At 43.9% G+C, this 24,837-nt stretch overlaps 1 protein-coding gene across 2 annotated transcripts in view; it reads left to right on the top strand.

Annotated features, from left to right (window-relative positions):
* The window catches only part of SLC4A8 (solute carrier family 4 member 8), a 109,732-nt gene that overhangs the window by 20,993 nt on the left and 63,902 nt on the right, over nt 1-24,837 (top strand). Inside the window, exons 1-2 of one of the 2 annotated variants that reach the window (XM_061614937.1) lie at nt 6,816-7,428; nt 18,288-18,369. In XM_061614937.1, coding sequence (XP_061470921.1) covers nt 7,405-7,428; nt 18,288-18,369 — 106 coding nt within the window. In that variant the 5' untranslated portion in view covers nt 6,816-7,404. Of the gene's footprint in view, nt 1-6,815; nt 7,429-18,287; nt 18,370-24,837 lie in introns of those variants that run through there. The other variant, XM_061614936.1, reaches the window with a different exon arrangement.

The following is a 24,837-nucleotide window of genomic DNA, read 5'->3' as shown; positions in this document are numbered from 1 at the left end:
GGCGGCTGGAACCACTCCCTCCCGCAATGATGCGTTGACCACACCCTGGATCCACTTGGTCACACCCCCTCAGCAAGCTTTAATAAGCCAAGAAGGGCAAGGGTTGAGAGGACACGTTGCTGGCTGCATCATCACAAGCACCTTGTCCACGTCATCAGGCTGCATCAACTGAAACCATTCCGAAGAAGTTGCAACAGACTTTACACTGGACACCTCATTGGGGACTACAGTAGATGTGGAGGGGGCATCAAGACTGCCACGGAGACGAGCAACTTTACCCTCAAAGTGCCTTGCAAACAATTCACAGTGGGCCTCCGAAGGGTCTAAGACTCCATTTCCTGGATGTCAACAGACCCCTGGCAATACAGAAAAGCTCCACTAGACGGCTACTTGAGAATGCAGTAGAGGCAGAGAAGTGTGCCTTCTTTGCCGCCCTCACCACCACACAGTAGGCACGGTTATGATGTTTTACTCGTGCCCGATCAGCCTCACAGCACGTGTTTCACCACTTGCGCTCTAGCCGTCGTCCAGCCTGTTTCATTGACCTTAGCTCACTGGTGTACCAAGGTGCAAGCTGGGCTCCACAGTGCCAGAGAGGGCGCTCAGGGGCAATCGTGTCAAGAGCCCGACGCACCTCACTGTTCCACAGTGTGACAAGGGCTTCAACAGGGTCACCTGCTCTATCCACTGGGAACTCCCCCAGGGCATTCAGGAATCCAGTGGATTCCATTAGGCTCCAGGGCAGACCATCTTAATCTGTCCACCACCCCTGCAGGGAAGGATTGGAGCCATAAGTCTAAATTTCACCAGGAAGTGATCTGACCATGACAATGGGGTGACATCCACCCCCGCTATCTCCAGACCACCCCTTCCTCCATCTGGAGCAAAAACCAAGTCGAGGGTGTGACCTGCCCTATGTGTTGGGCCAATAACAACTTGAGACAGCCCCATGGTGATCATGGAGGCCCAACGCTACAGCCAAGATGACCTCCACCAGCTCGGTCAGAGAAGCTGCTGGGCAGCAGGGTGGATGGTACATTAGTAGCAACCCTAGTTTACTGTCTCCTCGGCCCAACACCAGGTGCAGGCCCTCACAGCCAGCTCCAAGACAGAGTGGTTTCCTGGTGACAGAGATGGAAGTTCTGTAGACCACAGCAACTCCTTCCCACCGTTCCTGCAGCCTGTGCTGGTGCTGCACCGAGTATCCAGGTGGGCAAAGTTGGGTCAGATCAACTCCTCCAAGCTCACCCACCCAGATCTTGGTAATGCACACCAAATCGGCACCTTCATCCACAATCAAGTCATGGGTGAGAGTGGTCTTATTATGTACCGATCTGGCATTAAACAACAACAACACACAGGCCAGTGGGCACAGCAGATGAGCAACGAGGAACCCATCCATGAGAGGAGTGGCAGCAAGGAACAAGGCGCAGATAGCCTTGCCTTCACCTTCTATGATAATTCACCACATCCCCATGGCTATACTTCCCTCTGCCAGTAATCACTGAAATTGGGGTGGCATCACTCATGTTCCTCCGTACTAAGTCTCCTCTTAAACACCTAATATGGGCCCAACACGAGCCCACCAACAAAGCCTGCTGGAGCGAATGATCCCAGTAGGCCTCTGCGAGGATTGGGAACAGTCACACCCATTTAAACTTTTTCACACAGGGCCCATCTACTCTCCTTCCTGTCTCACACCCAGGGAGGGCCAGCCTTCTGCCAGTTACAGACTCTCACTCTGAAGGCATCTGGCAACTTTCTCCTATCAATCAGTTCACCGCACAGGCTCCCACCCTGTGCAGGAACTACACATGCACCACACACCCTCCCCACCACCAGTCTCCTCTAGACTGGTTTAACAGAGAACACATTAAAAAGAACAGGAAAAAGTAATAGAAGGGGGTAGTGCCCTCGCCCTTGGGACTCCCTAAGAAGCAACCCTACTTGTTTCCTCTATTCCTAAGTTTCCTACTTATTTTCCTCTATTGTTAATGGAATTCAAATCTAGGAGAGGTGTGAATGTTGCTCATTTTGTGTCAGCATATACCTCTTCACAATGATCTTACTGGCCTTCTTGGAAATCTATCTCTCTGGATGGCATGGAGGCCTACAGCAGACCAATGCTAAAACAATCTAAACCCTGATGTTAGTCTGACTCATAGGCTCAAGGCAGATAAATTCCCATATCTTGAGTCTGCTATTTGCAGCTTAAAAATACAGTTGCCTTAACCCAATTGCTCCACGCTTGGTACGGTAAGCGATTTCCTGTGTCAATATACTAAAGTTGGCCTTGAGGTAGGGGAGGGATGTGGCAAGGTAACATGTATATAACCCCGTGCCTTACTCTAGGTGCATTTTGTTTTGTTTTGTTTGAAACGGTGCCTTGGGCTAAGTGCCATGGAGCATATGTAGAGTTCTTCCTGTCACAGGAAAATGAAGGGTGTCTTTTAAAAATGGCTTTAAGGGTAAAATGCCCTTGTACAGTAGGAATTAGGAATCTGTAGCCCTTCAGATGTTGCTGAACTCCCATAATCTCTGACCATTGGCCATGCTGGCTGGGGCTTATGGGACAACATCATCTGGAGTATCACAGGTTCTCCATCCCTGATATACAGAGTGCCTTTTCTTTGTGAAAGGAATGCTTTCACAAATACCTGGAGGGTGTCCAGCCCTACTGTTGATCCTGGCAACCTGTGCCTGACCCTCTGGCTTCCTGTTGGTTAGGGCAGCAGCAAATCTGGGGGCACAGCAGTGCTGTGAGCGGGCACTAGGCGGAGATTGCAGGGATTTAATTGAGATGTTGGGCCTGAGCTCTAGTTCGGCTGGCTTCTCTTTACCTTGGCGTCTAAGATATCTTTACACTCCAAATCCACCTTGCAAAGTGACACCTCCCAATATTCATATGGCACCACAGTATGCATGTATTTGAATTCACAGCACACAGCAATCACAGTGCATACATATGGAATATGCAATTACAAGCATGCTTCTCTCATGTGACACATTAGTATCCATGTATGCATTATTACACCTCATATGTGTGCATTAACAACAAAAGTAGATTTTTAAAATTCTGGCTTTGCATCCTCCAGTTCCAGTAACTGGCTAAGAGGGCTAATTGCTGGTCACTAGACATTCTTATTGCACACTAGGCACTGTTTAATTGAACGTGCAGCAGTGTGCTCACACAGAGTTCTGCTGCTCCTCTGGATTGGAGCTCCTGACTCCTTTTGAAAGAAGAAAAAATAGGTTTGTGTATATGTGCGCATCTTATTCAAGTACTAAAATCTTCAGAATCTTCCTGCTCTTCTTATGTATCAGAAGAATGAACTGTGGAAACCTATGCATGTCCACTCAGAAATAAGCCCCATTGGGTTCAGCGGGGCTTCCTCTCAGGTAACTAAGTACGAGATTGCAACCTAAGTCACCTATATAAGTGTTGTTGGACTTGTGCACTTATTTATAATACTTTCCCATTTTATTACCAAGGTATTCAAAGTGGTGTACACACTATCAAAATCAACAAGAGATGCCAACAAATGTTACAGTCCAACAATGTCAGAGGTTTCCAGCAGAATTTCTTATTACCTACCATTTTCAAGGCATTGTCTTGAAAGATCTTTCATTTTAAAACCAAGCCTGTTGTGTTTTCCTGCTCTTTTTCCTTTTCAAAGTACCACCTTTGTTTTCTGCATTTGGGTTTTCACCTCCAGTCAGCAGTTTGTTGGTATTGTAAATGATGGTGTCCAGGCTAGTACATGTATTGGTGGTTTCGAGGCTTGATGTTTAAAATGAATGGGCACATTAAATAGATATAAGCATGTTTTCATCGCCTCCATAACTGATTTATTAATTAAATGAACGATTTGTTTAGTTCAACATATAAGGAATCTCTCTTCACTGCATAACTACAAATAAATAATAATCAACTCTGAAGCAAGTCCCCAGATTTTCTTACTTACAAAGACATTGATTTCTCTAGTGTTTCTATGCGTACGCATGAAGAAAAAGATTGTTTCTCCAGACTTGGGAACAGTTTGATTTACTGATTTCTCATGTCATGCAGAAACACGTCCTATAGACTACTGTTGACTACACTGTGTACAGTCCACTGCTGCCAACACAAGATACAACAATGATTTTAAAGCACTCTGTTGTTAGGAAGGTATTTGCAGTTTGGGGGTAGCTGAGAAACATGCTTTATTTCAGCATGTGCTGTAGAGCCTGGAATTAAATTGCAGCGCTTTTGCTGGCGTGGAATCTGGCAACTGCCGTCAATTTTGAGAATTTCAGCTGTCACTTAAAAGTCTAGCTTTCTTCCCCATGGTACTAGTTTACTTTATTGAGGAAGGTTAATTGCATGAGGGAGCATTCAAACATGCACCCCCCACTTGCAGTCTAAAGTGAACAAGCAGTATCATGTGTTTTTTCCCCCTCTCAACATGGAGATCAGCTCCTACATGTATATCAGCTGAGAAGTGTGCCCAGAAGGAAAATAATTTTTCATTTTCCTTTGGGCTGTGTTCTGTTTTCTCCAGATGTTTGCTTTTGAGGTTTTCCTGTTGTTAAACAATAACAAGGGACATAGGGCTGAAGAGGAAGGTCACTAGCGAAGTTTAACTGATTGGTGCCATTTTCCCCTTGGATGCCATATTACACCAATGGTCACATTTCATGCAAAGCTTGCCAGTTAACAGGTATCACTGTTGTGAAAACTGGCCTGCTATGGGAAAGAGCATTTTCAGTATAGAATTCACTCATGCACTTCAGGGGGAGGGAAATAAATCTTCAATCAACGAACAGTGCAACCCTATGTACATTTACTCAGAACTAAGTCCAACGATGTTCAGGACAGCTTACTCTGCTCAGCTAAGTGTTCCTAGGATTGTGGCCTATGTTAGAATGTACAGATAATGTGCTTATGCTCCAAGCACCCCTATTTTCCAGCGACAGACACAGAGTGCACAACCTTTTGACCCCCCCCCTTGTAAATATATATTTTTCAAAAAATGCACATCAGGGCACATTTTAAATGACTTCCCATTAAAATCTGTCTGGAAATGTGATGGGAATGACTTAGTCCTGTTCCCTCAAAGAACTGGGACAGACCTAAAGCAACATATGTATTTATATGCTGCCACCTCTGTCTTTTTTCCAGTAAAAAACAAAGGTATGCTACATAAAACAAAGGCACGGATGATGGGCACCAACTACTTGAAAATAGTTTAACTATTAAATGTATCTTGAAAAGCAGCTTTAACCACAAGTATTTATGTATTTAATTTTTAGTAATCTACATTTTAGTAAAATTAACTGAAACTACATTGTAACCACTTGAAGTAGTATCAACTACTTTTTTAAGCACCCCTGGGAAAATGACCTCTCCAAACTGAGTGAAACTGAGTGAATTGGCGGAAAAATGGCAAATGCAATTCAATATAAACAAGTGTAAAATTATGCATATTGGAGCAAAAAATCTGAATTTCACATATACGCTCATGGGGTCTGAACTGGCAGTGACCGACCAGGAGAGAGACCTCGGGGTTGTAGTGGACAGCACGATGAAAATGTCGACCCAGTGTGCGGCAGCTGTGAAAAAGGCAAATTCCATGCTAGGGATAATTAGGAAAGGTATTGAAAATGCTGTGCCACCCTAGTCAGAGGCAGCATGTTTCTGAAAACCAGTTGCCGGAAGCCTCAGGAGGGGAGAGTGTTCTTGCACTCGGGTCCTGCTTGCGGGCTTCCCCCAGGCACCTGGTTGGCCACTGTGAGAACAGGATGCTGGACTAGATGGGTCACTGGCCTGATCCAGCAGGCTCTTCTTATGTTCTTATGTTCTTAACAGCCGATATCATAATGCCGTTGTATAAATCTATGGTGTGGCCGCATTTGGAATACTGTGTACAGTTCTGGTCGCCTCATCTCAAAAAGGATATTATAGAGTTGGAAAAGGTTCAGAAGAGGGCAACCAGAATGATCAAGGGGATGGAGCGACTCCCTTACGAGGAAAGGTTGCAGCATTTGGGGTTTTTTAGTTTAGAGAAAAGGCGGGTCAGAGGAGACATGATAGAAGTGTATAAAATTATGCATGGCATTGAGAAAGTGGATACAGAAAAGTTCTTCTCCCTCTCTCATAATACAAGAACTCGTGGACATTCAAAGAAGCTGAATGTTGGAAGATTCAGGACAGACAAAAGGAAGTACTTCTTTACTCAGCGCATAGTTAAACTATGAAATTTGCTCCCACAAGATGCAGTAATGGCCACCAGCTTGGATGGCTTTAAAAGAAGATTAGACAAATTCATGGAGGACAGGGCTATCAATGGCTACTAGCCATGATGGCTCTGCTCTGCCCCCCTAGTCAGAGGCAGCATGCTTCTGAAAACCAGTTGCTGGAAGCCTCAGGACGGGAGAGTGTTCTTGCACTCGGGTCCTGCTTGCGGGCTTCCCCCAGGCACCTGGTTGGCCACTGTGAGAACAGGATGCTGGACTAGATGGGCCACTGGCCTGGTCCAGCAGGCTCTTCTTATGTTCTTATGAAAAGCCTACACCCTTCGTGGTCCTGAAATCCAGACTTGATACTACAAAGGAATGAATGGTAAGGTCTGATTTTGTGGCGATTGTGGTGGTGGGAGATAGGGTAGTGGTCCTGCAACTTTAATGAAGTATGCAGTGGAAATTCCACCTTTAGTAGCTGTTCAGCAGGAAACTACTGCAGGTGTTGCATCTTATGTCAGCTACACCTGCCAAAATCCCCTCTTCTATGCAGCTGTTGAAATATGCAGGAGTCCTGTCCTCTTCTTCTACCTGGCTATCCTTTAAAGAAAGGAATGTAACCTTCTTACCAGACGGATGATATGGTGAAGCCAAGCGCATTCTGTTCCAAATTCCAGTATCAAAAAATAACCGGGCACAGTGTTGAAAGTTGCAAGGTTTCCTCCCTTCCCTGCTCTGCATTTCAAGAAGACTTCCCTAAGAATGGATTTGATGGGACAGAAGGATGAGTATCTTTTTCCAATCTATTTGGAATATTCATGCTGCCGTGTTCCATGCTGTCATAGTAATGAAGGTCGTGTGGCTCTAGGAATACTGTTAGCGAGGAAGCTCAGCTCAAGCAGGATCTTTAATGGTTCAACCTCTTCCCCTCCCCTATCCACCTGCTCATTACAAACAACGGTTTGAAATAGATGCTTTAAGAAATAGCAAGGCCTGAAACTGGCTTCTGTTGGGGTCAGTAGCTATTCAGCTAGATGGGTGTGTGGAATGGACTCGAGGCTCCTTTTCCTTGTACAGATTTGCACCAGAAGAGAACTTAGCCCAGAATCTGGATCCTTGTTCATAATTATAGAAGAAAGTTGATTCCTTGTCTCTTCTGGCCTTGCGCTGCTGCTGAAGACAATCATGACATCATATAAAAACCTACAGGTAAAGCACTGTATTAGAGTGGATAAGTACCCATTGTAATAGTTAAAATCCTTAGGACTTGTATTTGGCATTTTCAATTTATTTTAAAATAGGCAGTTTAGGTAACCATAGTTTCCTAGCGCTAACTTAACTTACCATTGTGAAGTGAAAATGTAAATGTTATCATAGTAGAAGCCTTAGTAGTTAGTTACCTGTAGAAAACCATGCAAATTCTGAACAGCTCCGAAGACCTGCTAGAGAAACAACTTTAAAATAAAGGTTACTGCCGAATAACACCAACAGCTGGTTCTGGTGTTCATTTATATAACTGAAATAGAGTTGCTAACTACTTTTTTCTATTTTTCACTAGTCCCTGCTCCTGCATTATGCTCATCTCCATGCTGTGAAAAGGTTCACATGCTGATTTGCGTACAGGAGCAGGCCAGGCTTTTTTTTCTGAACAGTTGGCAAACTTAAATTGAGCATACAAGCAAAAGAACTTGCTTTTTTTTGGAGGAAGATACTACCACTGGTGGTGTTATCTCGGTCGACAGTAGCCAGTGGAAAATCCCAAAACACAGCAGGGAAAGGTAGAAGTGGGCCAACACAGAATCTGCTGGATCCTGAGCCAGCCTTGTATTACAGTAAGAGGCTTAATCTGGGCCTCTTTGCTGCACCAAAGAGGTATATTTCCTGATTCCCTACCTGGCCAGTACAAGTGGTGAGGCTGTGGATGTGGTAGCAGGCATGCTGGTCCGTTAAGCCCTGCTGAGGCCAGCTGGAATTTAGATTGCCCTCTGACTTACTTGTTTGTGGCAGGTACTAATTTGCTGTGATATTTTAGGCTGGGTTTTAAACCTTGTCATAAAGCAGCGGAAAGCCCATTTAAAATTACTTAATTAGTGACACCCTAGGGTGCTAGGCAAAGGAGAGGGGTATGGTCTCTTTGAAGGACCCCAGAATTTGTTACTGTCATTTTTTGTTCTATATGGCTACCATTTTATAGTACGAAATAAGCCTATAATGTTGAGTAGCCAGCAGCCTTAGCATATAACAGCAAGGAACTGGTCATTTTTGGGGCTTCCTTGAAGTTGCCATTCTAACCGTTTGAGAAAAGTTCCAGGTATATGTACTGCAGAGCATTCAGTGTGCGAGGAATGCATTTTGGTGATTTGGAAGTCATCTTAACCAGTGGCTGGTACATCAGCATCCCTCAAACTCAGGATGATGGCCTGGACCACAGAGAACAAATAGTAACAGAATTAATACCATCCATGGTCATCTTGAGCAAGTTTTGAGTCAGTATATAAACCTGTAAACTTGCATTACACCTAGCTTGTTTGTTTGGCATTTCAAACAACTTGATTTTTATATGCTGCTTAGGAGGATTGCATGCAAAAGAGGATAGAAATGAGAATTTTTGCAGGTGCAGCTTTTCTTTCTCCTGCATGAAGGACCAACATTCCCTCTTCTGCAGGATAGTTCAAAGTACAGGTATCAGCGTCTGATGCATACTATTCCTAGAAATGAGACCATTTTCACAAAGCAGTTTTTAGGTCTGTTTGCAAGCCTTGCTAGAGGCAATCTGCTAGGGAGCTGTTGCTAGGAAAGGAAAGGAGGTGGCTAGGAGTGCTGAAGAAGTAATTAGGAAATGGAAAGCCAACAGTTATAATAAGCCTGCTGCTACGTAACAAACACAATAGGTCAAATTTTCTTTCTTGTTGCAAACAAGCAACGCATTTACCCTGACATCAGAACTTTCAGGAGAGGACACTAATGTTCCTCCTCAAATTCTTTCTCCTTTCTGTGATAACAATAAATGTCCAATCATATCAGACTGAGGACAGCTGGGTACATTGTCTGTGGCATGTCCATTCTATGTGCACTCCATATTTCATCATTTGATTGATTATTTATATATATATATATGAGCAGCCTGCTGGATGAGGTCAAATACCCATCTAGTCCAGCATCCTGTTCTCACAGTGGCCAACTAGATGCCGATGGGAAGCCTGAAAGTGGGACCCGAGTGCAACAGTGCTCTCCCTACTTGTGATTCCCAGCCCTTTGGTATTCAGAGACATCTGCCTCCAACAGTGGAGGAAGGATATAGTCATAATGGCTAGTAGCCATTGATAGCCTTATCCTCCATGAAGTTGTCTGATCCCTTTGGTGGCCATCCAGGTTGGTGGCCATCACTGCCTCTTATGGGAGCAAATTCCATAATTTAACTATGCAGGATGCGGGAGAAATTCAATTCAATCCTCATTTAAAAGCAAATATACTTAATTCACACTTTCTGGAACAATATGCAAACTGAAATGCAACCATCCTTCAAAATTTAAACATTTCTGAATTTTGCCATTCAATGCTCCAGTTAAGTAATGTACATGAAAATGCATATACTGAGGTAAAGTGTGCATGTAAATCCTCATATTAGTGAAAATGACACATACAAGTTTGTATTAAGGAAAATCATTTTTCAAAAACGAGTGAATTAGGATAAATATGCACTAAAATGCTGATAAATGTTCATGAGGATTTTTTAAAAAAACTGGAAACTGATGTGGAAATTTGGAGAACTGAACTGGAAAAATCAGAAACTGAGGGAAACCAAAATTGGCATATTTGCCCATCCCTAATCCTGTGATGCACCTTATATCATTTTACATTCACTTACCTGGGAGTAAACCCTATTCAACTCACTCAGTCATACTTGTATCTCAGTAGCCATGTATATGATTGAATTGTATGTGATTCTGCTGCTGAGGCCTACTCTACAAATACAGTAGAGACAGAATCTACCACTATCAGACTGCACATACTAGGGAAGCAATTCTGAAACATTCTTCCATGTAAAAAACCCTCTGCCGATAACAAATCAACTAATCACAAACCATGCTCTGCCACTGAGCTACGCCCCTTCCCTAGTGATCCCCTATGTAGAAGTCTCTCTACATGTGGAAAACTAGGTGGGAAAAAAGGAGCGAGGTCCTTGCTCAGTGCTATTCTCTGTTGTGCTAGCTTTCTATTTGCAGTGTTTTTGTTTCAGTGGAGAGAAGTGTGCAGTGGGATACTCCTATCTGCTATCTAAAGTAGTACAGCTCACTCTTGCCATCTAATTCTGGAGAAAATAGCTAGCATAATATATCCCACAGTTCACTCCCATTTCCAACTTCAGTCATGAGATGGGAGGGGTTACATCATCCCAGTTTGTGCTTCCACTACCTCCAGGCTCTCTCCTCCATTCTCTGGCTTTCTGGGTCTCTCTGGGTCTGATCCTTTTTGGCTGGTGCCTGTTTGGTTTATGGACAGCTGGCTACTGGCTTTGCAGGAATCTTGCTCACAAACAAATCTGGCCACCTTGGAATCTTGCTCAGAAACAAATCTGGCCTTCTTGGCAGGAGAGGAAGCATTTCCATCACTATCGGAACTGAGTTGCATCTTTTTTAATAATCTGGCTCCCCCTCTTGGCTTGCTTTGTCTGTGGCTTAGCTCCTGAGACACCCAGGGCAGAGTTGGGGTGCTAAGTAATGGGTGCAGCCTCTCATGGCATACCAATAGAGTCCACCCCAGCTGGCATGCAGGTGCACCATTGGGATCCCTGACAGCATGCAGTTTTTCATCGTCTGTGGTAGCCTACAGATCTGCAAAACCCCTCAAATAAATTTCATTAGTATTACTGACCCTCTCGTAGCTTCCCTTGGAATTTGTTGGATATTTTCCCACAGAGCAGGAATCTCTGGATTCACCGCAAAGTTTGCTTTGAGTGGCAAAACTTAGTGATGGCTCTATGTGAGTGTGTGCAGCTGCATTAAGAAATGCATTTGGGCTACAGTATGGATTCTCTGTGTCAGTTCCCATTCAGAGCAGTGGTACTCTGAAGATCAAATGTTGACTGTTTTTTGTCACCCAGGAAAGCATCCAAGATTATCTCATCACTATCATGATTTCTGGAATTGCCAGTCCTGAGGTTTGCTCGTGATTGTGTTTCATAGTGGCAGGGAGGATCCAGATGACATTTTCCTGCCAATGCCATTTGAAGCACCTTAAAGTACAAGATTTGAATGCCTCTTTAAATGGCTTGGTCAAGACTTAGAGCGTTTTGGGCAAGGTGTCTTTGTGATGCTTTGTTTTTTATTACTTCTGTTAACAAGTAGTATAAATCTGGCACCTGTAGAAGTGGCTTCAGCAGCCAGCTAATGTTTAAGGGGAAACTGTCAATAAATATATGGAAGCATTTATTGTGGCTCACAGTCCTGGAATGTGGCTACAGTCCTAGAATGGTTTTAGTAGAAACAAAGAATAAGGATATAGCCTTTTTTTAAAAAACCCAAAACCAGATAATTTTGAAAAACTACAGATGCCTCTTTGTTTCTTAGACTCAGTCCATCACTTAGTTTTTACTGATTCTGTCTAAGCAATATCTTCTAAAATCTGGTCCTTTTTTTCTGCCATGGTTGCTCTTTCCCTGTTTTTTATCTGGACTATTCCAGTGTACTGCTCACTGGCATACCTCTTTCCCAGCTCTCTCTTCTTATTTTCGTTCTTTATTCTGTAGCCTGGCTTCTTTGTGCCGTTTGTCATCCCAACAACATTTTTCTTCTTTCTCCATCTTCATTTGCTTCCTTATCCTTTTTGTATTCTCTAAACTCCCCCTCCCCCCACTATTTCTTGCTTTCCTCTTCCTCTCCTTAATAAACGTTTTAATTTACTTTGTTTGGCTACTTTGGGTTTGAAAGTGTATGGTTTTTTTTTATTATACGGCAGGAGGTTCGCAGCAAATTGTTTTACATTTTCAGGAGGTAGTTGGTGCTGATTAAACTCATTTGTTTCTGAAGCCTTCTTTCCCTGCATGGCCTTCTAATTGAGCCACAATTGAGTCATAATCTTCCCCACCATGGTGAAATGCATTGTATTACTATTAAAATCATAGTAATTTGCACTTAATCATATAAATTACATATATAAATTTTGTGCACATCTGTGTCCTTTTTTTGGCAATGCATTTCTTCTTTTTTGGCAATGTGTAAGTCAGGGGTAGGGAATTGCCAGCCTCTGGGCCATGCATGACCCCCCAAGGGGTCCACAGTGGCCCATGGGAGCATTTTCCCCAAACTATCATCATCCACCTACTAGCTGAGGTCACTAGTGATGTCAGATGATGGGCAGGAGGACAGGGTTTAATCCTGCCTTGGTTGCACAATCCTGTTCCTGGCAGGGAACAATATCATCTAGCCAAAGCAGCAGGATTTAATCCCCAGTCACCAGCTGAGTGGGGATTAAAGTCCTGTGCAAAAGTGCCCTTTGAAGTAGCACACAGGTGCACTACTTCAAAGAGGCTTTTGTGGCTTATTTGCTCAAACAGGAGTGTGGGGGCTGCCTTAAAGCTCTGCCCATCTATCAAATTCGGCCTGTGAGGCAGATGCTGATAAAGGTTCCCCACCCCAGGGTAAGTAGCCACCCTACCCCCAGTTTCAGCAACTCTTCTTCTTAATATTTCACTTAATTCTCCTGAAGATGGAACTTGGAAACCCAAACTGAATTCTGGTTTGAGCAGATCTGGTTTGAGCAAATCTATTATTATATGAATTTTTGGACCCTGGAGTTTGGCTAGAGGTTGTTATCGCTCATTACTGGTAAAAAACATTTTGGTTTTCCTTTGGGAAATTCTGCTTTCAGCAGAGCTATGAAAGATTAATATGCGAATTTATGTCTAGGTTGTGAGTGAAGAAGAAATAAAAGGGCAGTACTGGAGGTTGCTATTAGCGAAGTGTCCTTTTTTCACTCTTAAAGAACTATTAAAAATTTAATAAATAAAATGAGGCATGAACAGAAGTGTGTGTGTGTAATAACTGCATTATATGAGGAAGAGCTTTATCAGGCTATAGTTGGTGCCATAAGTTTGAAATGCATCCAGTTTCCACATCTTTGATCAGAGAAAAATAATCCCTTTCCCCAGCCAGCTTCTATGACAGGAAACTGAGAAGGACTCCGTTTGTTGCATATGCTTCTCAGTACAGTTCTAACAATTCTGCTTAGAATTTACAGTTTTTCTCTGGGATGCCCATCTTAACGTGGTGAAGGGGTTTGAGAGTGTCGAAGAAGCTGATAGCAATGCCATCAGGAGTCAAGACGAAGAGGCTAGACTCCTAGAAGGGGCACCCAAGGCGGAATGGTCAGAGCTGAGACACCAGACTAAGATGCATCCAGACTCAGAGGAAGGCAATGGTAAACCACCTCTGAATACCTCTTACCATGAAAACCCTATGAACAGAGTATCCAAAATGCAACATGAGATAGTGCTGGAAGATGAGAAATTGTAGAATGTGAAGTGGAAGGTGCTCTTAAAATACTTGGAAGAAACAAACCACCAGAAATAGATGGCATACCAACAGAGTTGCTACAAGTTACTGAAACAGAATCTGTCCAAATTTTGACAAACAATTAACAACAAATATGGAAAACAATGGCCTGCAGACTGGAAGCTTTCGATTCCAAAGAAAGGAGATCCTAGGGAGTGCAGTAATTATTGAACTATTGCCTTAATATCCCATGCAACTAAAGTAATGCTCAAGGTTCTGCAAAAAAGGCTCTTACTATATATGGAGTGAGAAATGCCAGATGTCCAAGCTGGATTTAAAAATGCAAGTGGTACCAGAGATCATATCGCAAACATGCACTGAATAATGGAACAGACCAAGGAATTTCAGAAGAAAATCACCCTGTGCTTGATAGATTACAGCAAAGCCTTTGATTGTGTAGATCATGAAAAACTATGGAATGCCTTAAAAGAAATGGGGGTGACACAGCATCTGATTGTCCTGATGCACAACCTATACTCTGGACAAGAGGCTACTGTAAGGACAGAATATGGAAAAACCGATTGGTTCCCCATCGGAAAGGGTGTGAGACAGGGGTGTATTTTATCATCCTATTTGTTTAATCTATACGCAGAACATATCATATGGAAAGTGGGATCTGACCAAGATGAAGGAGGTGTGAAAATTGGAGGGAGAAATATCAATAATTTAAGATATGCAGAAGATACCATACTACTAGCAGAAACCAGTAATGATTTGAAACGAATGCTGATGAAAGTTAAAGAGGAAAGCACAAAAGCAGGACTACAGCTGAACGTCAGGAAGACTAAAGTAATGGCAACAGAAGATTTATGTAACTTTAAAGTTGACAATGAGGACATTGAACTTGTCAGGAATTATCAATAACTTGGCACAGTCATTAACCAAAATGGAGACAATAGTCAAGCAATTAGAAGACGGCTAGGAATGGGGAGGGCAGCTCTGCGAGAACTAGAAAAGGTCCTCAAATGCAAAGATGTATCACTGAACACTAAAGCCAGGATCATTCAGACCATGGTATTATCAGTCTCTATGTATGTATGTGAAAGTTGGACAGTGAAAAAAATGGATGAGAAAAATCAACTCCTTTGAAATGTGGTGTTGGAGGAGAGCTTTGTGCATACCATGGTCTGTGAAAAAGACAAATAATTGGGTGTCAGAACAAATTAAACCAGAACTACCATTAGAAGCTAAAATGATGAAACTGAGGTTATCATACTTTGGACACATCATGAGAAGACATGATTCACTAGAAAAGACAATAATGCTGGGCAAAACAGAAGGGACTAGAAAAAGCGGAAGGCCAAACAAGAGATGGATTGATTCCATAAAGGAAGCCTCAGACCTGAACTTACAAGATCTGAACAGGGTGGTTCATGACAGATGCTCTTGGAGGTTGCTGATTCATAGGGTCACCATAAGTCGAAATCGACTTGAAGGCACATAACAACAGCAGTTCTAAGCTTTAATAGTCTTAATTTTCTTTAGGACTTGAAAAATGAGGGTTTATGTAAGTTTTGAATTTTAAATTAAATGTTTTCCATCCACTGATCTAAATTTGGATTGCGAGTCCCTTTGACACAAAGGACAAGCTTCTGTCACACATCTTTGCAAGTATGTCTGTTTTCCTAGAATTGGTGTAGGAGAGAAGGCTGGTTGCGCTATGCAGCAGAGGGAAATGATCTGCTTCAGATGGCATCATGAGAGAGAGAGTGAGAGAGTGAGAGAGAGTATGTGCATATGGGGAAATAGATGAAGCCAGAAACTGGTGTCTGCTGCCGGAAGTCTTGACCCTAGCAAAGGGACATTTGGGCCCTGTTTGAGGTCACAAAATGTTTTGGGTCAGCACTGGAAGGAGAAACCAATTGACTGTGTTTGGACAACCTGCAACATTTTACCTAGGAGAGAACTCCCTAAATGCCTCTTCTCTCTAGGAGCTGCATAAAGCAATAGCACTCCCCCCCTTGCCCTGCTTTAGGGAACCAGCAGTGTCTTGTGATATGAGTAGCCATTGGACCATTTCTATGTGATAGTACATCCACCACAGTTGAATGAGAGGAAACACTCTTATTGAACAGTATCAGATCACCAGGGCCAGTGCCAGAGGGCTGCCAGGTTGGGCCCTGGCTGAGGGCCCCTGCGATCTAGAGGGTGGGAGAGTAGCGCTCTCGTTCTACATGGTCAGCTCCCCACCGTGCCATGGATTGTGCAGAGGGAGCTCCCAGGCACCCCCCCAATACAGTCAGTATGGGTTTCAATAAGCTCACATGCGTGTCCCATCTATTTCTCCTATTCCTGTGAATGATGTGCATGCTGTGCACACATGCCTGCCATCAACCACGATGGTGGCAGAGGCTTCCTAAGGGGCAAATGCCCTTGCTGCCATTTTGGTTGATGATAGGCATGCGCACACAGCATGCAGTTCGTTCACAGGGACAGGAGAGGTAGGTGGGATGTGTGTGTGGGATTATTAGCCCTGCACCACCTGTACAAGTGAGTTGGGCTATGGTGGCATGGGCCCAGGGGGGCTGGTGGCAAAGGGCCCAGTCATGCCTGGTGCCGTCCCAGCAGATCATGGTATTCCATGTTTATCTAGTGGGTGGAGGAGGTTTGGTCTTGGTTGTACAAGGACTGGGAATTAAATGTAGTGTAGTTCAATTAACCCTCCTTGGTGTAAGATTTGGCCAGAATATGTAAGATTTAGAACACCTTCAGATTTTTAAGTGAGATATAAAATACCTCTCAATGACACCCTGAGATACCTATCATGGCTAGCTACAAGTTACAATTATCCCAGGCATGGGGAACCTCTGGTCTGCAGGCCTCATTAGGCCCAGCATGCAGGGCCGGTTCCAAGGGGTGGCCAGGTGGGGCACTGGCCTGAGGGCCCCTGAGGCTACAGGAGCCCCTGAGGGGCCCCTCTGCTCCCCTTCTGTGATTCGCGGCAGGATCTCTGCAACGGATTGCATGGCAAGTGCTTCGGAGCTCTGCCATTCCCTTTCCTTGCTGATGGCATGCATACGTGCTGCGCGCTCGCATCCCTGCCATGAACCAAGACGGCAGCAGAGGCTTCAGCTCCTTAGGGAAACCTCAGCCACCATCTTTCTTAAGGGCACCGCTGCATGCACAACTGCAGAGCAAGGTAAGCAAGGGAATGGAGGAGTCCTGAAGCTCTCACCAAGCGTGAATCACAGAAGGGGAGCACTGGGGCCTGGGGCCAGCTTTTGCCCAAGGGCCCCAGCGTGTCTGGAGCCGGCCCTGCCAGCATGGATCCCATTTTGGCTCATGAGGCTGTTTCCCTTCAAACCACACCTTTGGCCAGAGTTTTTCTCCATTTTCTACCCCACCCCACACATGACCCTTTCATATGCTGTGGTCATTATCATGACTCATGGGGTTGAGAGAACAATGATTAAGATAAGCAGGAAAGCAATCCATTTCCAGAATCGCAGCATTCATTTAAAACAAAATAAATGCTTACATTGTGTTGACTGCCATGAGATTCTAAAGCAAACAACGGCATACTTCAGCCAAAACTGTCTACGTGTAGTTGTGGAGGCAACTTTCAAGGAAGAGAATAAACAGAGTTAAAATTGCATTGCAAGATCAGACTTGCCCAGGAGTGTAGTAACCATAAGGTGTAAATATTCCCACTCCCATTCTGGTGATGAAGCTGGCCTTCCTATGTTGGCAACTGAATAATCATCAGTGCAAAAAACATGGAAGACAAAAACCTGTAATAGAAGTAACAGCATGTCAAGGCTGCTTGAGACCCTTTTTCTAGAGCAAACATCGTCATGAAGCCATAGAACATCTCAGATGTTCCCAAAGATAGGCCAAAATGTATGTGGGAGGGACTATTTTATCATGTATGTATGTGCAAACATCTGTCTATATTTGGGCAGGCCAACATTTAGGGGTGAATGTGCAATAGAGGTGGTACCTACCCTGTGGAATTCCCTCCCCTTAAATATTAGACAGGTGCTATCTCTGTTATCTTTTCGGTGCCTATTGAAGACTTTCCTCTTTCAACAAGCCTTTTAAGTTGAGACCTATCCCAGTCTGCTTCTGTGTTGGAATTGCTTTTTAATATGTTCTTAAACCTTCTTTTTAAAAATGTTTTTAATCTTAGATGTTTTGAAAGCTTTTTTTAAAGTAATATTTTTGAAGATGTTTTGTTTTAATGTATTTTAAAATTTGTTTTTATGATGTTTTAATGTTTTTGGTGCTTTTGTTTGCCGCCCTGGGCTCCTGTTGGGAGGAAGGGTGGGATATAAATCAAATTATTATTATTATTATTGTTGTTGTTGTTGTTGTTGTTATTGTTATTGTTATTGTTAATAATAATAATAATAATAATAATAATAATAATAATAATAATAATAATAATAATAATAATGCTTGTATGTATGAGAAATGTATAGATCATTGACTGTGATTCAGGATTGGGTCCCTCTATTCTTTAATCTAATTTTTCAGGTACATGTAAAGATTTGTGTGTATATATTTTTCTAACAGAGACCTGAGGATGAGGCTGTTGTTGATCTGGGAGGTACCAGCAATGTTGTCAACATTCATTATGAACCAGAAGAGCTGGAAGGTGAGGCTGTTCTTTGCTGGGCTATTTCCATCCTCTCCCCATTTTCCTGGCAAGTCATTAGTCGTCATTAACTATTTGGGAAATAAAGTAAATGTACTTTCTATCTGAGAAGGTTCCAGATGTAGTATTTTGGACACCACAGAATCAAAGCTGCTTATATTCTGTGCCCAAACCAAGACTTCAGTGACTTTTCTTTGCCAAGAAAATGCAAGTTTTTTTTGATCATTTTGCATGTTTGCTCCTATTTTAATGCTTTATTTCAAGCTCAACAATTCAATGTATGTGACTTATTGTATGTCTGTTGAATTTTTTTAAAAAAGGGGGTATATATGTGGGGGTAGTACAGGTACAACTCAGACTCAGGGTACGTATGTGTGGTAGTTTTAAAAGCTTGTAGGGGATAGGGATGGGGGAGAAATTTGATTGTTTGCATTTAAAGGCAAACCTACCCAAACTCACAGTATTTAAAACAATAGAAGATCTGAAACACAGCCATCCTTTAAAATGGGCACTTCTCTGAATTTTGCAATACAAAGCATAATGCCATAGTGCAATACAGCCACATAATGTATATATAAACTGCATATACTGGGGTAAACCGTGTGTAATATGCATACATTAGTGAATGTAATATAAAAAATGCTTTATATTAAGGAGAATTGCTTTGCAAAAATGTGTATATTAGGAAAAATTGTATAGAACCGTAGGAGATTCACTCCTCCCCTGTATGGGATGAAAAGACAGAGTTGCATCCAATGTATATATTCCTTTCCAAGCCACACAAGATAGTATCTTCATCTGGTGTTCTAGTCCCTTGTTTCTTTCCACCACTTCCATCCTGCATTGTATATGTGTTCTTGCAAGACTGGCATTGGCTTTGCAGGATGGATGGTCATATTTTGAGCTGAATTTCATCTCATGAGAACAAAAATACCTGCTTTTTAAAAAAAATTGCTTTGTCCTACTTCCTGTGCTTTGATGTATAAAATCATGAGGTAAAAGGACCTTCCTTGGATGGTGAACTTTTATGTTTTCTTTATGGGAAACAGCAGGATACACCAGATGTCCTCAAGCTCAACAATTATTTATTAAAACCTTTGGGACAGAGGAACAATCTTTGACATAGAAGGAGCATAAGCAACCTAAATGAACAATGTCCTGATTACTGATTATATTGGCCAGAATTGCCCAGGTTTCGCCCCCCCCCAGTTTATCACATTTAACTCCTCTCCCAGGCTTTGCATCAAAAAGATTTCTCTCCTGCTCTTGTCATACCGTCTGCAGCTTGAGGCCTCAGAGAGGCAGTACACAACACCTTCCTTGTAGCGGGGTGGTAAGGAAGTGAAGGGGCTCTGAGAAGGCACCAAGTCAGTGCATTGTGTGTGGAATCTGAGCATAGCTACAGTGACGTACCTAGCATATTTGACACCCAGAGCGGATCATTTTTGAACACCCCCCTCCTCTATATGACAAAATTATTGTCAGTAATAATAATGAAATGAATAATAATAATGGCCAGAAAAGAAGTTTGCACTTACCAAACAAAAATATTCACCTCGCAGTTCGCACTCTGTTTCACTGTTTTAAATTTTAAACACAAATAAAAACTCCAAGTGGTCACATAGAATGACAGAATTGAAGTAACTCAAGTTCTGTTTCTTCGTCTTTACAATCACTGTGCTATCATTGTTTATTTCAAATCTACTGTTTAAATGCAGGAATATATAGTACCATCCTATCTACTATGTATTTCTGTAAATAAAGTAGCTTTTCTTATTTTACTAAGTCTTAAGTCTCATCTCAATGCAGGGCAAAAGCCTGCTATTAGGATGCACACTAGGATGCACACCTTGACGTGGTGAGGGTTTGAGAGTGTCAAAGAAGCTGAGAGCACTGCCGTCAGGAGTCGAGGCCAAGAGACTAGACTCCTAGCAGGGGCACCCAAGGCAGAATGATCAAAGCTGAAACACCAGACTAAGATGCATCCAGACTCAGAGGAAGGCAATGGTAAACCACCTCTGGATACCTCTTACCACAAAAACTCTATGAACAGAGTATCCAAAATGCAACATGAGATAGTGCTGGAAGATGAGACCCCCAGGTCAGAAGGCACTCACCGAGCTACTGGGGAAGAACAAAGGACAAGTACAAGTAGTGCTGTGACTAATGACGCAGCTGGGTCAAAGCCAAAAGGAAGCCCAGAGGCTGATGAGCACAGATGTGAAAGGAGAGTCCGGAGTTGTACGACGCACATAATAGGAACATGGTATGTGAGACGCCTGAACCAGAGAAAGTTAGAAATTGTCAAGCAAAAAATGGAACATATCAACATCACAATACTTGGCGTGAGTGAATTAAAATGGACGGGAATGGGACATTTTCAATCAGGCAAATACAAAATATTTTATGCAGGAAATGAGAAATCAAGAAGAAACGGGGTTGCTTTAATAGTGAGAAGTAGCAGAAGCAATTGGGAGCTACAACACAAGGTCTGAGCGAGTGATAATCAATGAGATTATTAGGGTCGCCATAAGTCGTAATCGACTTGAAGGCACATAACAACAACAGGTAAATACACACACAGGCACACGCATTTCAGACTGTTGACCATCTCTGCTAATATCTATACAAATTTACACAGCAGGTATGGGGCATCCTCTTGATTCTTCTGGACCCCACAGCAGCGTTTGACACCATCGGTGATGATATCTCTCCGGCCCATCTCTGTGCATTGGGAGCTGGAGGCTCGCTGATGAACAGTCATTCCGCTCTGACTTGCAGGGCTGGTTTCAGATCGTGGCATTGAGGGGGGCCTCCTTCTGTTCGACCCCAAGGCATTTCAGTGGTGGTGTCACGCAGGGCTCCATCTGGGCCCCTTGCTTTTCAACACCCATTACGAAGCAGCTGCAGGGAGGTCCCCAGGGGATCTGACGCTCAGTCCCAGCAGTATACTGAAGTCATCCAGCTCTCCTTCCCCTTGTCTCTGGGGTCAGGGGAGGCCACATGGGGAGCCAGGAAAGACCTTCTTCATACAGCCTATAGTTAGACTACGGCGTTTGCTCCCATATGAGGCAGTGACAGCCACCAACTTGGGTGGCTTTAAATGGGGGCTGGACAAGTTCACAGAGGATAAAGGCTGCCCATGGCTACAAGTCACAACTTTGGCCTGGTCCAGCAGCTGGGCACTTCCGATGTTCTTTGGCTCCTTCTTACTCTCTCTCTGTGACAAAGCTCAGCTTTGCAGGTTTACACAATTGCTCAGTGGATCTCTGGGGCAAGAACGGTAATACCTGTGCCTGCACACCTGGAAGCAAAGCAGCTCCTTCTCAGCGCAGTGCGTGAAAAGGCAGAAGCCCCGATGGGAATTGTTAATTGTGGATTTGTTACTACATGAAACCCTGCCTTTCCTCTGAGGAGCCTCAGGTGGCACACAACATTTTCCCCTAAATGGTACAGCCCCGGCTTTGCATGCAGAAGCCACCCCCTCCCCGTTCAGTCCCCGGTGGCATCTCCAGGCAGGGCTGGGAACCTCCCCTGCCTGGCACACTGGAGAGCTGCTGCCAGTCAGTGCAGACAGGCCTGAGCTAGATGGACCATAGAAGGCAGCTTCCTAACCCCATTGCTGGCTGAGCCACAGGCCTGAGGTCACCCAGGGAGCTTCTTGGCTGAGCGGGGCTTTGGATGACCCCCCCACCAGCAGCCCAGGTGCACCCCTTGTGCCACCATCTGACGCTGGGCTTGCTTGGTGCCCGCTGCCAGGGGCCTCCTTGCTGTGCTGGGCTCCATTTGCAGGTGAACTGCACCCCTCAGCTTGCCCGCCGGAGGGAAAGCACTGCTTGTTGCAACCCGCAGCAAGCTGCCTATTCACCTGCAGCCCGCCGTGGTGCACACGCTCCTTCCCAGGTCGCCACTCCTGCCATGCTGCAGCAGCTACGGCATAGCGCCCCCGGAGCTCCAGCAGGCAGCGCCTGAGTGCTGGCCCGGCCAAGGCTGACTGTGGCGGCGGTGGCAGAAGCATGGCAGGCGGTGGCGAGTGCGTCCCAGTCAAGCGGCTGCCTCCTCCTCCGGCTGGGGCAGCACCCCCTTACTGCTTGCCACAGGGGTGGACCACCCCACACTCTGCTCTTGGTACGCCACTGCATAGCTATTTTAAGATGGTGCCATTGCACCCAAGTTGGTGCCATCCCTAGAGCAATTGCTCTCACAGTACACATCCACAGTGTCACTTCCTTCTCCCTTGCCAGCACTGAAAGAGAAGTTAAGGAATGTAAGATATCTCCCCAGGTGCACTGTATGAGGGAAGAGAGGCTTAGCAATGCTAATGCAGACGTATAAAGTACTGAATAGAGACTGCAGGAGGCTATCTTCTATATATGCCCAAACAGAAGGGCAGTAGAAGTTTGTGGAGTAGCGAAACATGACTGGAATCCAGGAAGGAGGGACAGGAAGCCATACTTCCAATACAGGCTCTGCTCTCTGGAATATTATGGTTTTCATAGAGACGTCATTTTCAAATAAGTCTTCTGAAGGAGCTGCTGGGCTCAAACTGGGAACCTTTTGGATATGTGCAGGTTTTCCATGGGGTGATGTAGGTTGGAACATCTGCTGCCATAAGGCAGTAAAGAATCTTCAATCCTGAACTGGCCCTGCCCAGCCAAGCTGGTCATTGGAACCTCCTGGATGGGAAGAATTGTAAAAGGACTTCCAGTATGGGAAAGAAAAATAAAAGAATTAAATCCAACAAACATGAATAGTTACCTAAGTTTCTGCACCTATTAATATCTTATCACCACCCAATACATATAATGTCATCTTCAAGCCTGCAAAAAACAATACACACAGAGTCACAGTGGACCATAAAGTAACCACTACAAGTAATTTTGTACCAACAACTATTTTATTTTCCAAATTTTGATTTATTTATTATTAGATTTATATCCCGCCTTTCCAGTAGGAGCCCAGGGCAGCAAAGCACTAAAAACACTTTAAAACATAATAATATATTTAAACAACTTTAAAAACATATTTAAAAAAGCTTTATAAACATCTTTTTTTTTTTAAAAAAGAAAAGGTTTGAAAACATATTAAAAAGCAATTCCAACACAGATGCAGACTAGGATAAGGTCTCAACTTAAAAGGCTTGTTGAAAGAGGAAGGTCTTCAGTAGTTTTCAAAAAGATAACAGAGATGGTGCCTGTCTAATATTTAAGGGGATGGAATTCCAAAGGGTAGATGGCACTACACTAAAGGTCTGTTTGCTCTGTTGTGCAGAATGGACCTCCTGATAAGATGATATCTACAGGAGGCCCTCACCTAAGGAGTGCAGTGATTGACTGGGTATATAAGGGATAAGACGATTTTTCAGGTACCCTGGTCCCAAGCTGTTTAGGGCTTTGTATACCCAAACAAAAACCTTGAACTTAGCCCGGTAGCAAATAGGTAGCCAGTGCAATTCTTTCAACAGTGGGGTGACATGTTGGTGATATCCTGCCCCATTGAGCAGTCTCGCCATTGCATTTTGCACCAGCTGCAGCTTCTGGACCAACCTCAAGGGTAGCCTCACATAGAATGCGCAACAGTAATCCAGCCTGGAGGTTACCGGTGCATGGACAACAGTGGTCAGGCAATCCTGGTCCAGAAACAGCTGCAGCTGTCTTACCTGCAGAAGCTGGTAAAAGGCACTCCTAGCTACTGAGGTCACCTGGGCCTCTAGCAGCAAAGATGGATCCAGGAGGACCCCCAGACTAAGGACCTGCTCTTTCAGAGGGAGTATGACCCCATCCAAAGCAGGCAACTGAGCAATTATCCAAACTCAGGAACCACCAACCCACAGTGTCTCAGTCTTGCTACGATTCAGAGTCAGTTTATTGGCCCTCATCCAGCCCACCACTGAATCCAGGCAGTGGTCCAGGGCTTGCATGGCCTCTTCCGATCCAGATGTTACAGAGAAATAGAGCTGGGTATCATCAGCTTACTGCTGACACCTCACCCCAAACCTCCTGATGGCCACTCCCAAGGGCTTCATATAGATGTTAAACAGCATGAGGGACAAGATGGTACCCTGCGGCTCCCCACAGCACAGTTGCCAAGGGTCTGAAAGACAATCACCCAATGCTATTCTCTGAAAGTGACCCTGAAGATAGGATCAGAACCACTGTAAAACAGTGCCTCCAATACCCATCCTACCAAGTTGGCCCAGAAGTATACCATGGTCAAAGGTATCAAAAGCTGCTGAGAGATCAAGTAAGAATAACAGGGTCTTAATCTTAATAAGATTGTTTGTGATTATCTTGTTTTGTGGATTTTTAATTCTAACTGTATTATTGTAAATTGGGGTTTATGCTGAGAGATTTGTATATTGTAAAATTGCAATAAGATTTACAATCAGAAAAGAATTTCCAGTTTGAGTAGTTAGGCCTTACCTGAGTAACAGGATTTTCCTTGCTTTGAGGTGCTCCTTCTTGTCTT

This window comes from Rhineura floridana, chromosome 3 (assembly GCF_030035675.1).
Source record: "Rhineura floridana isolate rRhiFlo1 chromosome 3, rRhiFlo1.hap2, whole genome shotgun sequence".
Classification (NCBI taxonomy): Eukaryota; Metazoa; Chordata; class Lepidosauria; order Squamata; family Rhineuridae; genus Rhineura; species Rhineura floridana.
This window is presented reverse-complemented; position numbering and strand designations above follow the sequence as displayed.